Source organism: Chaetodon auriga, chromosome 16, assembly GCF_051107435.1.
Source record: "Chaetodon auriga isolate fChaAug3 chromosome 16, fChaAug3.hap1, whole genome shotgun sequence".
NCBI lineage: Eukaryota > Metazoa > Chordata > Actinopteri > Chaetodontiformes > Chaetodontidae > Chaetodon > Chaetodon auriga.
The window spans coordinates 7,442,931-7,463,080 of record NC_135089.1 but is presented as its reverse complement, the minus strand read 5'-3'; the positions used below and the strand labels follow the sequence as shown (position 1 = coordinate 7,463,080).

Here is a 20,150-nt window from a genome sequence, read left to right as displayed (position 1 = left end):
GTTTGTGCAGGATGAGTCTCCTGGGAGTCTGCAGCTTTACATATGGGGTAGATCCACAGTGCCCTCCTCTACAGCATGGGATTTCTCTTGGTTCATATGTTCAGCAGCCTTGTTCTTCTGTCTGTTGGACTCAACTTTAGCAGTGTTGTAATGACGAGCTTTCTTCAGCTGCAGCATGATCTCTAATACAACCCTGTTGTCAGCTTCTTGCTCACTTTTTCTACATTTTTTTTTTTTTTCTGGAGGAAGTAGTCAAAGTTGAACCACAGAGTTATCTATAAGAAGGTTCACTTCTTTTCAGATTCAGATAACAGCAAGCAAAATGCATGTTACAGTTTAGTTTGTACCTCATGTGTACTAAGACTTTTACAATGGTGACTACATTAAATTACTCTGTATTAAATTACATTGTATGTAATATGCATTGTCAAATACTCATTATAAGATAATAAAAAAAAACAACTATGATCTCAAAAGAGGCACACAGTAAGCCATATTATGTGCATTAGTACCATAGAGCTGTTGTTCACCCCACTCTTCATTCAAAATTTATTTTAATCAAATTGGCTTTATTACATTTACTTTATTACATTTAGCATGCACCAGCCAGATGACATAAGTTACAGTTGAGTGGATATTATTTAAAACCATATGTATGGGTGTGTTGTGTAGTCAAGGAGTACATCCTGACTGGAGGGTAACAAAGAAATATCTCCCCCCGCGGAGGCCTCTCTCCTTCGTCAGTCTGATCTTTAGAGAGGTGCCGGAAAGTGCAACATGCTTGTGAAGTGGCACCCTTGTGTGTGCGTGTGCACGCTTGTATTTGCTACTAGCGAAGATTTTGGCCCGTCCTCACAACTTCAGAGAGCTATTTGAAGGTGAAGACTTGGTTTTAAGGACTAGGTTAGAAATAAGTTTATGTTATGGTTAAGGTAAAGTTTAGGATTAGGCATTTATATGTGACAATTAAGGTCACAGTAAAGGGCTGGGGAATGCATTATGTCAATGAGTGTCCTCACAAGAATAGAAGTACAAGTGTGTGTGTGTGTGTGTGTGTGTGTGTGTGTGTGTGTGTGTGTGGCATTTCAGAAATAGGTGAAGGGCACACATTACTTGATCGAGGGTAAGTTGATACACTGCAGCAACAAAAAAAAGTGCCATAGACAAAATCTCAGTTCAAATATTTGCATGGCTACTTATCGGATGACATTGCAGCCTCTCTTATTGCATTCGTTTCGTCAGAATGTCAACATGTAAAGAGTAAAATTAAAAACATAAGAACCAAACAGTAACAGTAGAGTCATTGCTTTTCCACAAGCAGTAGGCAGCATGCCACAGATCAGAGCAGTTATATTCCAATGGAGGCAGTTGCACAGTAACTATGGACACAAATACCTGGACTGACTTATTGAGCCAGGATATGATCCAGACAGAAATCTGCTGAGCATGTTCAGCAGAACAGTTGTGGTATGGGTTGTTGACTTTGCCATGGCCGGTGGACCAGGGAAGGCCTTTGTTTGCTTTGACTGTGTTTCCACTGCCTGTCAGCAGCGATGGTGAGGTCTGGGCTGGGCAGATTTCATTGTTGCTGCTGCTTATAATCTTAGCAGCCACAGCTTGGCTGTAGCGTTGTGTTCTGGATCACTTTCAACTCCAGCAGTCACTGCGGTGATAGTGACGCTGAGCAGGGACGCCAGAGACTCATCTGTGTGTGCAGATGGACGAGCAGAATGCAGGAGGACTGAAAATATCTTACTATACCATGACTCAGAGAATCCTATGAGGAATCTGCTGGGTATAATATCCTCTCATCATGCAGTGTTCAGGAAGGAAGTAACTCCTAATGTTTATTTTTGATTAAAGCTGTGATTGTTCTGTTTGTGTACATTAAAATCTACACACTGAAATGTTTCAATTTGTTCTAACTTTTCATGGGTCTGTAAATAATTGAATCAGATAGTATTGCTATCTTTGGTTTATATCTGACTGTATGAAAACATTACATCAGACACATGACTGAAATGGATTGACCAAAATAAAGTCACTATTTTGTCCTGTCATGCCACTGTCATTAGTGCAAAAGTCAAAGTTCTTAACCTAAGTAAAGTATTTGGTAATTAGCGTAGCATGTATTTATTTATTTTCTTCAATCTTTACTTGTTTACTTTTCCTTAGTGATTCCTTTTGTGGTAACAAATTTTAGATAAGCATGACAAACCCTTTATTGTTACTGAACTCATAGTTACCTGCACAAGTGTGGCATGACAGACAGATAAAACAGATAAATTATCGCATACGCCTGATAAACACATTAAGTAGGACAAAGGTACCTTTTCATCAAAAGCTACTGTGCCGCAATCATGACTGTTTGTTGCATTGCTTTTATATGACAGTCATGAGTTAAAAGGGACCTCTGATATTCTATTACAAGCAGTGTGTCATAGCTTTTGAAATGCTGAGATAAACTCTTGTTTTATACTGTGTTTAAATTTGTGTTGCTTATGTGACATCATAACATTTGTTGCAGGTTTAGTGTTAGAAATCCTCATTCCATTACAAGGTGTGGCTGGAGTCTTGTTGTCATATGAAAGTCCAAATGGTCTCTCGGAGGCCTTTCACAGGCCAGAACAGCCACATTTTTTCCCATTATAATTTTGTCTTTCCTACCAAGCCAATGGATGGAAGAGCCTGGTAGTCATCTGCATCCTCAGTGCTTGATGGGATTAATCATTAATTGGTTTCAATTAATGATTCATTAGTCTCTTTTCCTTGTTTGCTGCAGACGTGTGGTGTGAGCTGCACAGGTGGGAGGAGGAAGCAGGAGGATTACTTCATGTGAGACCCAGTTCACACACCTGCACAACAGAGACGTCCATATAGAGACACAGGTTTGTCTGTTTCCACATCTGGAATCTCATGCCCACAGGTTTTAACAGAACCACTAGTATATAAACACAGGATAAGGAATTAGAAAGCATGTGTCTATTATGCCTGTGTTTGCCTCGTATTTGTCTATGGTTTTGCTCTGTTTATTCTGCACGATAGAAAATCATTGATGCATTAGTTGAATTGAGAGTAGGGTTCAGAGAGTTTTTTTTTAATGCTATACTTATAACAGTTTCAAAGCATAAGTGAGAGCCAATAACAGTTTGTTTTAGTGGATTACTAAAAGACAAAGCCTTTCAGCTGTTTTGTTCATTGATTGAGCCTCCACTAAAACCTCCAGCCTCCTGACCTTTCCCGGTCTACTCTGATAACAGTTTCCTTGTCTCAGCTCACACCTGTGGCTCTCAGAGGGAGCAACCATTGAGTCAGGCAGGGAGGGAGGGCTGTCTGCAGGATCTTACAGATCTTATCGCAAAATCAAGGGAGTATCAGTCTGCTCAGCATAACCACACACCAAAAGCTTTCTTCTCTCTTTGATTTCTTTCACGGCCTCCTTCTGCTGTGGTATTTTGCAGCAGTAGGTTGTCTGTTGCCTGTAATGCACTGTATGTGGTCTGTGTGCACTGTATTTTAATGCAGTGACTACTGTTCTATGCAGCTATTGATTGTGTAATCAGTGCTTGCAAGCGAAACCTTAATTTGGTATCCTAATTCCGGGTGGATTAAAATGTGTTTTCTGTAGGCATACAAAGCTCTGTGCAAGCGCCATCAATTCTGACAGAATAGTAACAATTTTTTTTGCAAACTCAATAGATCCCATAAAAACATCCTTAAAAAGTCACATGCTTGTAAACAGTATTTGGCCTCTTCTGAACATTTCCTTTGTGTGGTAAACCATGTCACCCATGTATGAGCAAAACCCCCTCTGTGGTGTTAACCCAGAAATGATGGTCTCCCCTCCACTCCTCTGCTTGGTTGAAGAAAGAGGAAACCGTTTATGGGCCGTCTGACGATGTCCTCTTGGTTAAACATTACCCTTGCACTCAACCCTTTTATCTGTGTCTGACTGATGGGGCTTCAGGGGGCTTTGAGTGCTCCTTCAGGTCCTGCGTCGCTTCCTAATTGCTGCCTTTGCCCCAGCTTCAACCCTCCTCTGTCCCGGGGGAAACTTCACCATTAATTACTACAACTTCATGGTATATCAATCAGAAACTCCCAGCAGGCCACTGAATGCCCCTTCTATAGCTGAGTGCATGTGAAAGAGATGATGAAGTACGATAAAGTCATTCCTGCGGTGGAAATACCATCTTTTGCCCAATTTAGGAGCATGTCCCTGAATCAGCTTGATTTGCAGTGTGGCTCTCAGTCATGCTGGCAGGGATGAGACCCGTGGGTGCAAGACAGATAGGAGGCATGAGCTGAGAGGAAGCTCTAGCCTTTCATACTGTGAACAACTTAGAAGACCAGTTGTCTTACAGACCTGTCTGCTGGGTGCCTGCTGTATATTTTGGTTTACCCTCACATTTGAGCTGAACAAATTCAATCGTCATGCAGCGATAATAAACTAGAAAAAAAAAAAAGAACAGTATGTTTCTTGATACATATTTTACTAAGTGTATGGGAGAAGAGCTGTGGAGGAGGTGTTAAAAAAATACTCAAAACCACAATTACGACTCTCTAAAATATATTTCCTGTAGTGAGCTTCCTCTTAGTTGTGATAAAAGTATGTTCAGATTCATTTTCAAATTTAAAGTTGCTGAACAAGGATGGACTGCAGGGAAACTCAAGATGAACCATCATTGACTGAAAAAACTGTGGTGGGTAGTCACTAAGTACATTTACTCAAGTGCTGTACAGTATTTAATAACCATTTTGAGGTAGTTGCACTTCAGAAATATTTCCATTTTATTATACTGTATACATTTACTTCACTGCCTTTATGTCTGTTATTTAAACTATTAAACAGTAAAAAAGTTAAAAAAAAAAAAAAGAGTTCAGATTGGCTCAGCACTGACGCACCAGGATTAATAAACCTGTAATATAATAGTGCAGACAACTCTGGAAGGAGTCCTCTTGCACGATGAGTACTTTCCTTTTAGATCATTTGAGTATATTTTGCTGGAATTCAGGACTTGTAATGGAGTATTTTAATAGTGTGCTTTTGCTACTTCTACCTGAGTCTGAATAAGTCTTCCACCTTTGAAAAGCAACTTTATTAGTCTGGTATTTCCAGTACTATTGAATATAAACAGTCTTATGATTCCTTGTTCTTATAACATAAACAAATTATCTGCTCAGTCAGTGTAAAAATGGAATCATATTATGTCTTCCTTTGTTTTTAGTAGCAGAAAAGCACTGGCTGCCACATTCAGTGGTGAGTGTCTTAATCGAGAAGTACATCAAAGCAACCATGAAGGAAACTTTTCCAGAAACCTGAGCTGCTTGTGCCCCCAAACCTCATTTGAGGAAAACTGCGTACTTGGTACCCCTTGTCAACGCCTCAGAATCCTTCTGCTTCCCAACATACATCCCTCTCCTGGAGAATATTCCCAAATGGATCTGAGCTTTCACTGAAACCATGATGGAATGCACTGAAATGGTCTTTTCATTAGATGGAGCTGCAGCATGTATCACCTGATACATGGGGTAGGAGTAGGGGGGCTCCATTTTCTCTAATGAAAATCTTCTCTTTCACAGTGCAAAGCAAAGTGATTTTGACGTGACCAATCATTACAGTCTTTTTTTTTTTTTTTTTTTTTTAAGACAGGTTTAAGTGACTTCTGAGAGAAACATTGCCAGTCTTACAGGTGAGAGGCTTTTTTTTTTTTTTTTTTTTTTTTTTATAAAATACATTCACAATGTACAGATATGCAGTCTCACAGAAATTGCTGTGAAAAAGCCTTGGACCTAGTTTCTCGAAATGGTCTCACACTTGGAAATGCCTGTGAGGTCTGGGTGTGAATTAATGATTAAGACATGGCTGCAGAATCCCATGAGCCAAGCATGGGAGGAATCTCTGCAACCGTGATGTGAAAATAATGACATGCCACACATGTGAATCTCATCTATCATCTATCTATCTATATAGCTGTAAATTCATGGATGGAGACAACGGGCCCCTGGGAACAGATGTGTAAAGGACCCTCACCTCCAGACGCCCAGGATGCTCAGGTGAAAACAAACAAACAAACAAACAACTTTCATCAAAAGTCTCTGATCAGGATCAGAAGTGAAAATCATGATCAGGATAGTTTTACCTCTTCCGCTGAGTAATCCATCCATGCCTTAATTTGTAGTGTTTTTATGGACTGTCTCATTGGCTTGTACTGTATTTTGTATCTCGGTTTTGGTTCCTGTTACTGTGTCCACCTTTATGCTACGTGTTACGTTATTGACTAACATCAGCTATCGTCGGATGACAGTTTAGCCTCTGGGGGCAACAGCCAATGTGTCATGGCTTCCAGTGTAGCCAGCGGATATCCGGATGACAGATAACGGATGTCCAGATAATACTTCCTCTTCTGTGCAACAGTCATTGTTTACAGCCCGATTAGCAACCTGACACAAAGATAACATTTTGGCTAATTTCTATAAATAGGTATCTGCATATGAATGTGGATAAATTAAAAATAAAGCTCATAAAAAGCTAAATTTTCATCAGATAGTAGCTGATGGGTTCCAAGATTACATTTTGACCAATATTTCCCATCTTTTTTGCTCTCCACAAAGACTGTTTACCTACATATAACCAAAGCATGCTCAAACGTGATTGGTCAATACAAATGGACAACAGAACGCTTCACATACCACAATCTTGTCCCTTATCTACAGATTCATATGCAGATATCTGTTCATAGGCAATGAAGTTAGATGTGTACACAGAGAGTTCAGGCTTGATTTAATTAATACGCTTCAGTCAGCCTTACTAACATCAGCAGATCCAAAGCTCAGGCTCATATGACACTGCTGTAATATGCAGTTAGCTATGTGGATGCTCATTGATTTTAAGAAAATCAGTTTCTTCGCTGCCTCAGTAAGAGTAGGACCGCATAATTCAACTGAAAGATATTCAGAGCACAGGACTCATGGTTGGTTGCCCAGCGAAATCAGGTGATGCCGTGATCATCACCATGTCATGAGGCAACATTGCATGGTTTGTCTAAAAATGGACCAAAAAAAAAGAAGAAAAACAAAACACATCTTTAGCAGAACCTCAAATTTCTGTACAGTACATGCTCACCTATGACAAAAAAAAAAAAGTCCTAAAGTTAGTAATAAGGTCGTGCAGGTCAGTATCAGATGAAGGGCCTTATTGTTTTGTACTGTCTAGGCTCACTACTGAAAAAGTCATCATATGCACTGTATCTCCAGGCTGTAATTCAAGATTCAAAGGTTTTATTTTTCACATGCTTGTACAGTATGTGCCTTCAAATGCAGTATGGCAGACTTTTAAGGCTACGCTAAAGGTACTGTTTAATAAATACTAATAATAAGACTGAGGAGAAAGCTTATGAGGAGATAAACAGTATTAATACCAATTCAAATATGAATGCTGGGAATGTCCCACTGCGAATGAAGCTCATTTGTTGTAGTTTTTTTTTTTTACACTGATTTTTACCTTAATCTTCCTCGTAAAGGTTTGTGTCAGCCTTTAAAAGTAATCCCCAACAAATTACACTGAACTTCTCCCATTCCTCCCACTGCAGATCCCAAAAATATTCTGAAATGATTATTATAAGATATTGTTAAATTCATTTCAATTTAAGTGTAGTAAGTAGACATTCAATTCAAATTGTCCCCCGGAAAATTTTGCATTTGTGGAGGGAAGCACTGTGGAGGGAGGGGGTTAAACCCCGGTTTCAGTCCCCGGACCCCAGCGGCTGAGGATATCGCTTAGTCACCGCCGGTCGCCGGGTGAAGCAGCGCCTCCCTGTGTACACACCGATTGGTTGGAGATCTTGACGGGCTTGCCTTCTCCACAGACCGTCTCCAGTCCAGGGCGGGGCTGACTCTCCGCCAAACTGAATTAGGCTACAACCGGCAGAAGAAAACTTACCCCGGGTCGATCCATGGAGCAGTGTGGGAATGCTGTATCCGTAGGTGGGAACCAGAGAACCGGACGGGCAGCCACATTTCAGCCACATCACCCTGGACTGCCTCTGCTGCTGGTGTGATCAAGGGTGACTTAATACCACGGCGCAGGGCTTGGCTTAAAAACATCTGCGGGGTGGAAAAAGAAGCGCGTTTATTCCTGCGCCGCTATCAGGATGATGTGACAAATCACTCATCTGCTGCCTGGGAAAAAAAATCTGTGAAGCCGGATTTTTTTTTTCACTGCTGAGGATCATCTGAGCTGGTTGTTAGAAGGGTAAGTTGTGTCATTATTTCACGGCTGTCTCCTGTGGTCGCCCATACGGAAGGCAGCAGCCGGAGGAAGCGCTCACGCGTCGTGATCGAGGAGGATACGCGAGCTTATACGAGTCGATTGAATTACTAGTCAATCGGTCGACACGGGAGCCCTTCACAGAATGTGCTGAGCATCATTTAGGTTTCAGCGTGCGGAGCCTTTTGCGTTGCTTTTTAGCGGAGTTTAATAGTGAAAGTAGGCTATTTAAAGTGCCCGTGTAGGTTCATTGGATGTACCTGTAGGCCAATCACCTTTTCAAAAAGTGTGAAATACCCCACAGACGTTCAAGAGACGTTCAAGTGGAATTAATGAGGTGTGAAATGAGCCTCATGTCTAAAAATGAGATGAGGCTGAGAAGCTAAATTTCTTTTCTTCCTTGCTTTCTTTTTCACTTAAACTTGGCCAAATTCAGGAGAGATTACTTTCATTAGAACCACACTGTATGAGCCAAAGACTAGCTCTGTCTAATTGTAATTTTGGACAAAGGAATGAACCAGAATGACAATGTTGAATAATCACGCAACACATCATGCATTAGGTCACAGCATGACCTTACTCATATTTGTCATCATCCTCCTCCTTCCACCTTCTTCTGGTCATCATCAGCATCATTATCTTCCTCAAAGGCAGTCAGGAATATTTCTGCATGTTTCTGTGAATCAGCAGCAGCATCATGCATTTACTGTGCCATAATATAGATGGCTAACCCCAAATGTTACATAATTCACAATGAAAATGTGGATGAAAAGAGCAGCAAACCACACGTGCTTCTCGTATCATCTCCCTGCGCTCGACCCCTTTGAATCTGAAAGTGTTATGTCTTCCTTAGATCTTTGTTATTTTGTCCTTAGATCTTTGTTTTCTTCTGAATTGTGGCTTTCACGAGGCACTAACACACGGTGACTCAAAGTGACTCATGGCAGACAGTCACAAAAGGGCACAAATTCCACCAAGTCATAGACATGGGGGGGCACCTGAATGTCTAGATTTGACTCATCAGAGGTCGAAAGCTCCAGGACAGCAGCTCACATATTAACAAACTGCAAACTTGTTGACATCAGAAAGGTTACGCGCCACAATGTCCTACAATACCTGGCCAGACTGAAATGAAACCGTAGACGTACTGTATTAGAAACTGCTGAGTTATTTTGGCAGACAGGACATAGGAGCACATGGCCTGGTTTGTGTGCCCAGTGTTCCTGAAACCTTATCACATGGAGGGAGGGGGGATCATGGCTGGAGGTGATGTAATCACACCGATAAAGCTGGGCCCTGATGTGTGATAGTGGTAGTCATGCTCATCCTCTGGACCCCAGAGAGAATATTCCCAATGTGTGTGTGTTTGGATGTTTATGTGGGTGCATGTGGGTATGTGATACTTGGGAGCTGGGAGGAGCTCTGCTGAGGCAGGTGGACCATCCAGGCTGCCCTGTGTTGACTGGCTGGTATGTGAGTTTTTCAGGGGGCTGCTGAGGGGGCCACACTGTAGTCATGCCTGCATGACTCATGGCGCGGTATCTGTCTTTCTATCAGTCTGGCCAAGTACACAGTCCTGTACACCGGCTTCATGATGTTGCCTTAAAAAGAGCCACAGAGCAGGATTTTACGCTCAGTGGTCATGAAATACCTTTGTTCATCACCATTCTTCAACAGACATTTCTGTCCATACACCTCAAAGCATGCATCACAATGCACTAGCACCATCGCAATGTTTTTCATATGTGGCCTAATCACTTCAAGATGATGCGTCTTGAAGCAGGACACAGTTTTTCAGTCCAGAATGGGTCCTTTTCATAGATTTGATGCTCTGCTGATGAGATGACGCAGTCGTCAGGAAGACTACAAAGCAGCGAAAGAGTTCCAGGAAGAATTTCTGAAATCTGCCGGTTCCCAAACATGGGTGTACTCTCTGTGATTGTTGGTCATTTTCTTCAGTCTTTGGATAGAGCTCTCTCTGAGTTCAGATGAAATGAGCGTAGCGTCACTGGGCTGAACAGTCCCATGTGTGCATAACACATGCTTCTCTAAATAACCTCAGGCTGGTTCTCTGACAAACACATCTGTATCACGAGAAGAGAATTTGTTGGCTCGGGAATCCTGTTTACCAGGCGACCTGAAGTTTGCATTTATCACTGACCAGGCAGAAATTTGCTCTCACAATATTTTAAAGGAGTAATACTAAAAGTAAAGTGGTATAACATACTCTATTAAGTCTATCAAGATGTCTGTTTGTACCTGTTGTACTTAATCAACATGTACTGTATTTCTTAAAGGAGTATGATATATCAATTTCTACCCTTTTGGATAATCTGATAATTCTGCATGCTTTCAACTCACATGATCACGTCCCGTTAAACCCTGACAGGATGCTGATTTTCCCCTAAAGTTCCCTTAGACAGCTTTAAAGGAAAATCCACACTGTATAACAACATCACTTAATATTCCATATGGAGTATCTGCTGTGTCAAATATTACAGCGCAGGGCACCATGGCTGCACCATTACAACACAGGGAAACATTGTAGGAGTTTTGTGCATTATTTTATACTCCCATCACAGAAATTCAGCTGAAGATATTTAGTAGGTTTGGAAACTTGAAATTAGAATGCATTTCTGTGGGTTTAAACAGCGTTTGTCCACTCATCCTGAGGTTACAATGGCTGTCCCACTCCCTGCGAGTGCAGTGTTGAAGAGGTTAACATCATGTTCTGTTTGTTAAAGCTTAATTGAGTTTACATATTATAGAGCTGAATTGCATATTTCTGTGAGACTGTCATGTATCTGTCGTCACAGCAGACATCAGCTTTGTGTGAAAACTGCTACATTGAAAAATGCTTCATGGTTTGATTTGTGAATGTGGGGCACGGCAGCAGTATCTGGAGAGGTCAAACATGTTAACCGACTTGTTCTGCTGCTTTAGAGACAATACGCATGCGTTCCTGCTAAATATATTGGTTGCAACTGTTCCCTCTGCTGAGCTCAGTTAGACGTTAGCTTAAAAAGCTTGTCAGGTATGGTTTTACAGGGGATTGATGGTAAGAGAGCCCACAGGCAGTGTTTGATCTAGTCCTCGCTGGTACTCGCTCAGCTAGTACCCCTTTGACTTTGATGTGGTTATGGTTTTGACTAAGTTGTCAGGAGCAGGAAGAGTGATTTTTCTTGTGTGTCAAATAATGTGGCATTTGTGGGAAAAACAGAAACAGAGTTTTGTCTCGAGTGTCTGCCATGCATTGCAACAAGGACTGTAAGCGGTACACTCTGCCTTTTTATCAGAAGAGAAACCAAAACAACGAAACATGTATTTGTTGTGGTGCACTGATTTTAATTATACAGGAAGTGTGCTGTTTGTTGCTTGTACAAATCATCATCCTATGGCTGCTTGTTTGTCTGCGTGGAAATACAGTGTACTGAGTATTGCGCGATCTCGGAGTGCTTCCCCTGCTGACGGCTTGGTTGTGTGACTCACAGCCATTGCATTCAATTGTTCCCGTCCCATGACATCTTGGTGGTGGCATGATGCAGCGGCAGCCATGACGGTGAAGTCAGTTGTGATGTAATGCTGTAATGCAGCAGCAGGGCTATTTCAGGTCTACCTCTGAGCCTCCAAGGCCTCCGTCTGCCAGCATGCTGCCCTGCCCTTCTCTCAGTCAGCACCTCATCTGTCATGAGCCAGACAGCCATACATGAACCGGCATTCACAGAATTTACTAGAAACCTTTGATGCACAGGTTTGGAGAAAAGACAGGCGTGACTAAATTGAAAATACAGGTTACTACGAATTGTTTTCATAGTTATTTGGTTTAGGCCAACATTAGGCTGCAGCAGAGATGAAAACATCTAATTTGGGGTCGGTAGTTACAGGGTGTTTTTTGGTCCCGTAGCTTGTGTTCCCATTGACATGGTGTCTGGCCGGTTAACCTCAGGACAAAGCTCATTTTCAGGACTGTGGGAATGCTGCATGTGTTTTCTCAGAAGGCTGGCGCTCATAGACAAGTAGCAATGACTCCTTGAACTTTGATCTTCCTCTTTGAGTGTGAAGAGCTCTCAGAGGGCGTGTCCGCAGATAAACCAATAAATATCTCTCTTTACCTGGTGCCTCGAGACAGAAATATATACGTCAGGTATGTTGCAATTGCGAAATATTAAATCCCTTCACAGAGTGTTTATTTCAAAGCCTACGCAATTTTGCAATAACAAAAGGAAAACTTAATGGTCAACTTGTGAAAAATCAGTGCAGTTGTCCTGTTAGAATTACACTTAGCTTAGTGCAGATGACTTTTTATTAGTTTATTTTTTATTCAGAAAGCCACCTAAAAGGAAGTACAAGTTATTCTAGACGAGGATATGCATCAGTTAAAGGGATTTTCCACAATCTGGCACCAATGTTTAGTATTAATGTCTTATTGCTGGTCTTGAATAGATGATTTAAACCACAAAGCCATTAGTTACATCCTTTAAAACTTTGCTAAAGTTTCGCTTATTACACAAGAGTTAGACAGGCCAGAACTTCATATTCAAAATCCAGCCTCACTCACTTTTTTGTGTGTTACTAATCCAGATTGGAGGCTGTCATGCAATGCATGCAACACTAGCCTCTGCTGCTGTAATGACAGCATTGTGTTATGTCTGTTTACTTTTTCTCAGATCATTGTCAGGCCAGAGGACCAACTCAAGGAACACCCTGACTGATACAGTATCCCAGCACTGTTACAGTGGCCATGAGAGTGCAGTTTTAAATAGGATAGCCTTCCCCCAGCCCCCTGCACTCCTCCCCCTGCCCCCCTATCTTTGGCACAGTCAGTCGTCATACCCAGAGGCTGTGAATCCTCATTGTGTACCAGACTGCTAAATTCAAGTTGACTGTTCCCTGAATGGAACTGTACACACACAGTTATATCTGGACAGTTTCAACAGTCGCACCAACATCACATACCATGCACCAAACTCACTCCAGCAGCTTTCCCAGAAATGAGGGTGTGTTTTGGACTCCTCTGTGAGTTGTCTTTTACTGGCTTTTTTTGGAAGAGGTGGATCTTAGTGAGTTTGAATGTTCTTTTCTTTTGACTGAACATGCAAGCCTTGAAATGCCAGTTCTGAAAGGTCACCAAAGTGTGCCCATGGTGCATCTTAAGTCATGTTTTATTAAGTTGTACCTTTTTATACAAATGGATTTTGATTCATTTAATGTTTGTCAGGCAGACAGATTGATGTGGCATCAAGCCAGGTGCCGTTGGCATATTTGAATATTTGGCATATTTCCTTTTCTACTGCTGCTGCTTCTCTTCACACCCATGCCAACTTTCCCTTCCATTTGCCAGTTGACAGAGCTTGTAATGCCGCGTTCCAGGGAAAATGATGTAAAGCCTCTCATTTATGGTGCCCAGTTGATCACACCCAGTTATAGTGAAGGCATCATGCTTGAAGCCTAATATGTGGTGAAGCATATTCGCTCAGAACTAGGCAAAAACAAACATGAGCAGTAATGCAAATCAGAAGTAATTTATTCCTGGAGGCTGTCAGGGTTTGTACACCCACTCCTTTACTTCTCCTCTCTCTGAATTAGACATTCTGTCTCCTCACCAATATTACATTTCCTGATTTTTTGTCGCTCCATGTTGTCAAACCATGAGCAGAGTAAGGAAGTGTTTCTTCATGTGCGCTCTGTGACCTGGTGGGGAAAACTGACTTTATTTCCATAGACAAAGAGTCTGTGTGTTTTCTTCAGTGAAGTCAGGACTTAGGAGGCCTCCCCCTCACTGGGCCTGTGACTGTCCCAGAGGACCTGACCCAGCCTTCCCAGTTTTCCTGTGCCTTTGTCGGGAGTTTTCCACAGATCTCTGGGCCCAGCTGTGTGGCTTCATTCTCCCTTCTTCCTTCCCATCATCCTCGCATTTATATCTCCCTGATCCCAGCAGAGAGACCCTTGGTCCCCCTCTGGGTGTTCCCCTGAATGCCCCCTCACTTCCGTAGAGTAGCTCATATCATCATCTAGATCATTAGCTGGTAAATGGTTATGTCTTTGGTGAAATGCAGCCATGGATGGATGTTAGAGAAGCGAAAATCTTGAAAATTAGGTTTTATGTGCTTTGATCACTGATCCATTCTGTAGCCAACTTTTACTCCAGTATAAAACTTTTTTATTACTTGTTTCTGGGGAACATCTTAAAGAAGTGAAATTACACTGAAGAGTAATCCAGTATTTTCCATTTTGAGCCTAAGATATTACATTTTTTAGGATACGAACGATTTAGATGTTTTTTTTTTTTTGCTCCTTATATTAGTGCAGTTAATGCAATCCTTCTGAATTCAGTGCTATTCAGGCCGCACATTAACCATGTACACACAACAACACATGGATCTGTGAATGTTCCTAATTATCTGCAAGGTTTTCCTGAAAACTGTCTTTGAATACCAGTCACAAAAGTGGCGCCGCCTTGATGAGTTATTCTCACGTGTTTTGACACAAAGACCCAAATCTCACCTCGCATTCATCTGACTCATTGCTTCACACTCTACGCTGTTCACACACCCTGTGCCAAAATGTATCGTGACCCACATTTGTGTGACCCACCACAGTGACTGAGGAACTGTCAGACTCACATATTTCTCACATATCACTGTTTGTAGAGTTCATTTATTGTTTTTTTCCACAGTAGTTTGAGCAGAGGGTATGTTGTAGTTAATGAATGTGGGATTGATGAGTGTGCTCTTCCCACCACACGCAGTGCTGGGAACTGGAGCGCATACTGTAGCTGTGAATAAGCACTTATCTGTTGGTCAAACCACTTTATCTTCTGTAAATCATGCCCAACCAGATAAACTTTGCACATGTAAGACTAATTTTACTGATGGCTCTCTGCCTCTCCTGCTTCTCTTTCATCTGCATGTTTGCCCGTGTAGCAGATGAAAGAGATTCAAATATGAGAGCTTTATTAAAATGACCTAGTTGTTATGTGTGGAACAAAAAACGGTTTTCCCTCCCTCCAATCCAGAAGAGAACCTGAAGACTTAAAAGCTGTCTGCAGCTGTTGCGTCTGCAACAATAAAATAAAGTACTATCATCCGACCTGTGACAGAATCAAGTTTGCACTTTCATCCCGAACAGGAAATCTGGCTGCGTGTGACAGTTTTGGTACTGATGGCCTTAATTGGAATTCCCTGTCCTTCCCTTGACTTACGTCAGGCTGTGCACGCCTACACATACACACTGCACACTCATAGGCAGACATGCACATGCTCACCCACCCACATGTGTGTGAGTACATATGTATTCACAGCCTGCACTCATGAAAATCGGTCAATAATCTGTACTCTCGGCTGTTACAGGTCTGCAAATCTTTCAAGGAGACATTTTCTGAAATTGCGCATGAAGGTGGCATCTGTCAGAGGCATTTTAGTAATTTCAAGTGTGTGAAATGAAATGTTTGAAAGAATGAAAGGGTGAAAACCCTAATTAGACCTTGCTGTGAAGGCTGAGTCAACTTATGAAAAAATGATAGAGGCTATGAATCAAATTACTAGTAATAGCCGAGGGTGAAAATGTAGAAATGAATAAATGAGTGAATGTTGAGTATTCTAACATTAGATGGAATGACTGATATCCAGGCTTCATGACTAGTGAATGTAAGCTGTTCGTAGCATTTTCAGTTTCTTTTTGCTGTGGTAGTGTGGTGTGTGTGTGTTTATCACACATAAGTTTTTGCGTCATGTTCTTTATGTAGGTGTTCCTTTAAGTGAGATTTATCCTTGCAGAAGGCTGCAACAGCTACTGTAAAACAAGAAAGAGAGAGCAGCTGAAGAAGGGTTCTCCAACTTTAAGAAAATAAAAGCTGTAGTCTAGTTTGTTGTTGATTTTCTCCTAAAAATGTTACATTTTAATCCTCGAGTCCTGAAGAATTGAAGAGTTGATATTCATTGTAATCATTAGTGTTACAGTGGACTGAGTGTGTTTTGGAAAAGCCCCTGACATTTGGCCTCTAAAGTCCATTGTCATCACGCTGTGGATCACTTTACCCCTCGAGAAGCTAATTTTAAGAAGTCATAATGCAATAAGAATTCAATTTAGCCAATCATTCCTTATTGCCTTTAACACTTTAAGCCCCAATTGGTTGACTTTGGAAACGTTCTGTGTCACAAAAGACTAGACGGCCTTTATTTTCTCCTCTGCTAGAATCCATGCTAATATGGATAATTCCCATTGTCCCAGTGCTGCAGGCCACACTTCATTTGCTCTCCTCAATAGACTTGTCAGCTTCGATGTCACACTACACTGGGATCTCACTCTCTTGCTGCTTTGCGCCAGGCCGGTGTGGGTGGCAGGCCTGACTCAAACAAGGCCTATTACCTTCTGCGTACGGTGACGTGTGCTTCATCGTGGCCGGGGATGGGATGTGTATGTTTACACGTGCAGTGTGGATGTGTTCCTGTGCATGTGAGCAAGTGTATGTTGTTTCCGTGTTTGTGTGGACCGGACACGGAGAATGTGCCCGGTCTGCAGTGTGTTTCCTGCCTTCATTTGCACGTCTCCCCCTCCTCAGCTCTGCACTTCCTTCCCTCCAGCACTCCTTGGTAAAATAAGCAGTAACCTGACCCCCCCTCCATGCTGGTGGTCTCCTGCAGAGGATGTGAGATGACAGAGCTGATGACTCTCCTTTGTGAAGTATTTTTAATCCTGTTGATTGATTACTTCACAAAGATAAAACTGAGCAGTTGTGATGTTAAGATGACACTATGTGCTATGTTTTCTCTGTTTTTATGACTTCATAGGCTTACCTTGGATATAGCTTTTTTCCATTAACCATATATAACGTCTCTGTTCAACCGTAATGGAGTTACCTCGTCTTGTTTCTCACCCTGAGTAATTATCTTAGCTGGGAATTTGCTTAGTGTGCCATTTCCATTGATGGAGAAATGAAAACTTCAGCCTGCTCTTGCTTTTTTTTGACCATGATCAGGCTGCACAATGACCGTTGTTCAGCCCAGTCCACGCCAGGCGACACAATGCTGCCTTTTGTAGGCTTGATTCAGGCTGATATCATGCTGGAAACTATTTAGATGGGGATCACATGTTGTTAGGGCACGCTTTTTCTGAGATTCTCCTCTTACTCACTTATCGAGAGAATGTCAAACCTCCTGTAGACAATGAGGGGCTTGTTTGCAGTCTCAGGAGACATTTGGGAGGATTGGGTGCTGCACGAAAGACGGTTTATTTCCCTTTGTTGTCTAAAGTGTCTCTTAGTAAGCTATAAATCTAGGGTGTAGTGTCAAACCAGGGCAGGTCAGGAGGTGAGAACTACACTTCAACCTTGCAAAATGTCTGTTCATCTTACTGACATCCTGATTATGTCTGGTGAGTAGAGCAAACGCAGGACTGTGTCATTGTGACAACCTTCTACTTTGGAAATGTAATGTGGAATAAAAGTATTTCCATGCTTTGGAAAAGACATTCAGATTTATGTGTATAAATCTAATTAGATTGATTTCATTATCATCATTCACTACTTATGCAATCAGAATCTTCATCTAATTGCCTCTCATCCCTCTCAGAATAAACTATAGTATCATACATTAGACATGCCGGTTCATTGCAAAGCCAGATGTGCAGCTGCAGCCATATTTTAATTTGGCCACTGAAGCTGTTAGTATTAAACATCTACAGCAGCTCTCTGTTAGCCTCTGAGATGAGGTCAGGTCCTCTGGAGTATCATAGTCTTGTTGAATGTCATCAACTGTACATGCTTGTCATGCATGCTCATACTCTCTTTGCCTGAAAGTGGAGTTGTACAGTGCATGTTGCGAGCTGCTTGATTTTCCCACTCTGTGGTAGGCACTGAGCTTCCATGTAGGGTACAGCTGGAGATACAATAAGTTGAAGATAAGCTTCTACGGTAAACAAAGAGGTTTCAGGTCTGGCAGCTGGATTCCCAGCCTAAAACTTGCTGCTTATCAACTGGTTTGTCCCAAAGTGGTGAAGGCCGGTTCACTGTGAGCTGATTCAACAGGGCGTTACCTGATCTAACTGAAGCGGTCATGGAGTATACATGCAGCTCTTGTTGTTGTATAGAGCCATATCTAGTAGTCTTGGCCTCTGAGGTATATATACAGCCCACGATGAGGGAGTCAGACTCTTCCTCAAGATTAGAGACACAAACACAGCTCAGGACAGAGACATGTCACAGATTTGCTAAGTTAGCCTTACTTTTCCACTGAAGTGAGGACAGGTCTTTACTATCTGTTGTGAGTTAAAACAAGCCTGTTAACAATCCTGAGAAAATAGGGGGCCGCTGCCATGTGCATAGCAGCTCCAGTAGGATGGATGTAGTAAATAATTCACCTGTGCAGAGTACTAAATAATTCAAGGGCTGAATTAGCTGATAATGTTTCAACTGTATAGCAGAAGGGAAGAAAACTTTGTGCTAAGCTGATTGATATTCAGTCCGCTGATATTCTATTTGTAAACACACTGAGATTAAAGTAATTGCATCTCTTGGTTTCTGTGTTCTGCTAACGCGTCTCACCTCCCCTTCATATTGATTTCCTGTGCAGGATATTGCTGCACATAGAAAGGCTGGGTCCTGTGCTGATAAAATAACCAAGTGCAATTTTCTAGGGCCTGCATTCGTCTGGCAATATACAGTGTAAGGCTTTGTAGAGGAAGGTGCGCGGTGCAGCCAGGCAGTACGATGGTGAAAACAGATATCTGCAGCTGAGGTAAACAGACGCATCCAGTTCCATCAAACTAGTTTGATGTGCACTGCTTTTGAGAGGTGTTGTCACGTTTGGTTTTGACAGAAAACAGCCCACTGTGCAGAGATCTGGAGCGGGAGGTTTTTTATGGTTGTCTACAGTTTCATCCAGACGTACTTTTGCAATTGAGCTCTATAAATACACCACATGCACGTAGCCCGCTGTTAGGAGGCCATTTATACTTTCATGAGCTATTCATATCTCTGGCACTCGATCCTGTCATTTAGTAAACACTGTTATGACAGTGAGGGAGTCTGGCAATGGACCTGATACAAATCTGTCACTCCAGACTGAAACCACTGAGACTAAAAGGTTAAGTCTCCATTGTAAAATCCCACCGAGTGCTGACAGCGTGAGCTAAAGATCTGTGGAAAATATGGGGAAAAGGCATGAGCAGCTCCACCCTTCTTGGCTGGGTCTCTCAGCCATGCCCAGCGTCAACCACCCACCTTGCCAGTTACAGCAGCCCCACCCGCCCACCATGCCAGCCCCTCAGCTAGCTGTGACACTTGATCTCAGGGTCAGCTGCAACAGATATTTCTGCTGTGTGTTTTTTAATGTCGTAAGGGCTGGTTTGATGTGACAGCCTGTCACATGTCACTAGGGTCAATTCAGATGACTGCAGCTTTACTGGTGCTCAGTTACACTTCATTCTCTGGCCCGGGGCTGTTCTGGAGTATTTTCTTCCCTCTAAGATGGGCAGAAAGAGAGATGGAGAGAGGCTTTAAAGTCTGACTGTGGAAAACAGCCCATTTTTATTTTTGTTGTAGAGGAAATTGTGTTTGGAAGCCATGTGTTAAAGTTGCACTGTTCATAGTCGCCACAGCAAGCAGACATGGGGAGGCACGTCATAGAAATGCTCTAATGCTTACTCCCATGATACCGTTAGTAATTCTGTATCCAAATCAACGTCCGCAGCTGGTTAAGTGACCTGGCATTAATGTCTGCTCTGCAGAAGAACACATTTATTTTAGAGCCTGTGTCTGTGCTCTGTTTCTGTCATCAGTGGCTTTGTAGTTTTGTCTGTTTCTTGCTTCGTCCCAGTCGGAAGCATGATGTGCTATATAAAGATCAAAAGCATCGTTCTGCAATTAATGCACAGATGGGCCTCA

The 20,150-nt window shown here is 42.1% G+C and overlaps 1 protein-coding gene across 5 annotated transcripts in view; it reads left to right on the top strand.

Annotated features, from left to right (window-relative positions):
* The window catches only part of rhbdf1a (rhomboid 5 homolog 1a (Drosophila)), a 35,985-nt gene that overhangs the window by 1,311 nt on the left and 14,524 nt on the right, over window positions 1-20,150 (top strand). For 2 of the 5 annotated variants that reach the window (XM_076751968.1, XM_076751972.1), the window contains exons 2-4: window positions 2,783-2,888; window positions 5,650-5,693; window positions 5,975-6,057. In XM_076751968.1, the coding sequence (XP_076608083.1) occupies window positions 6,050-6,057 (8 nt within the window). In that variant the 5' untranslated portion in view covers window positions 2,783-2,888; window positions 5,650-5,693; window positions 5,975-6,049. Of the gene's footprint in view, window positions 1-2,782; window positions 2,889-5,649; window positions 5,694-5,974; window positions 6,058-7,768; window positions 8,255-20,150 lie in introns of those variants that run through there. The other 3 variants (XM_076751970.1, XM_076751969.1, XM_076751971.1) reach the window with 3 other exon arrangements.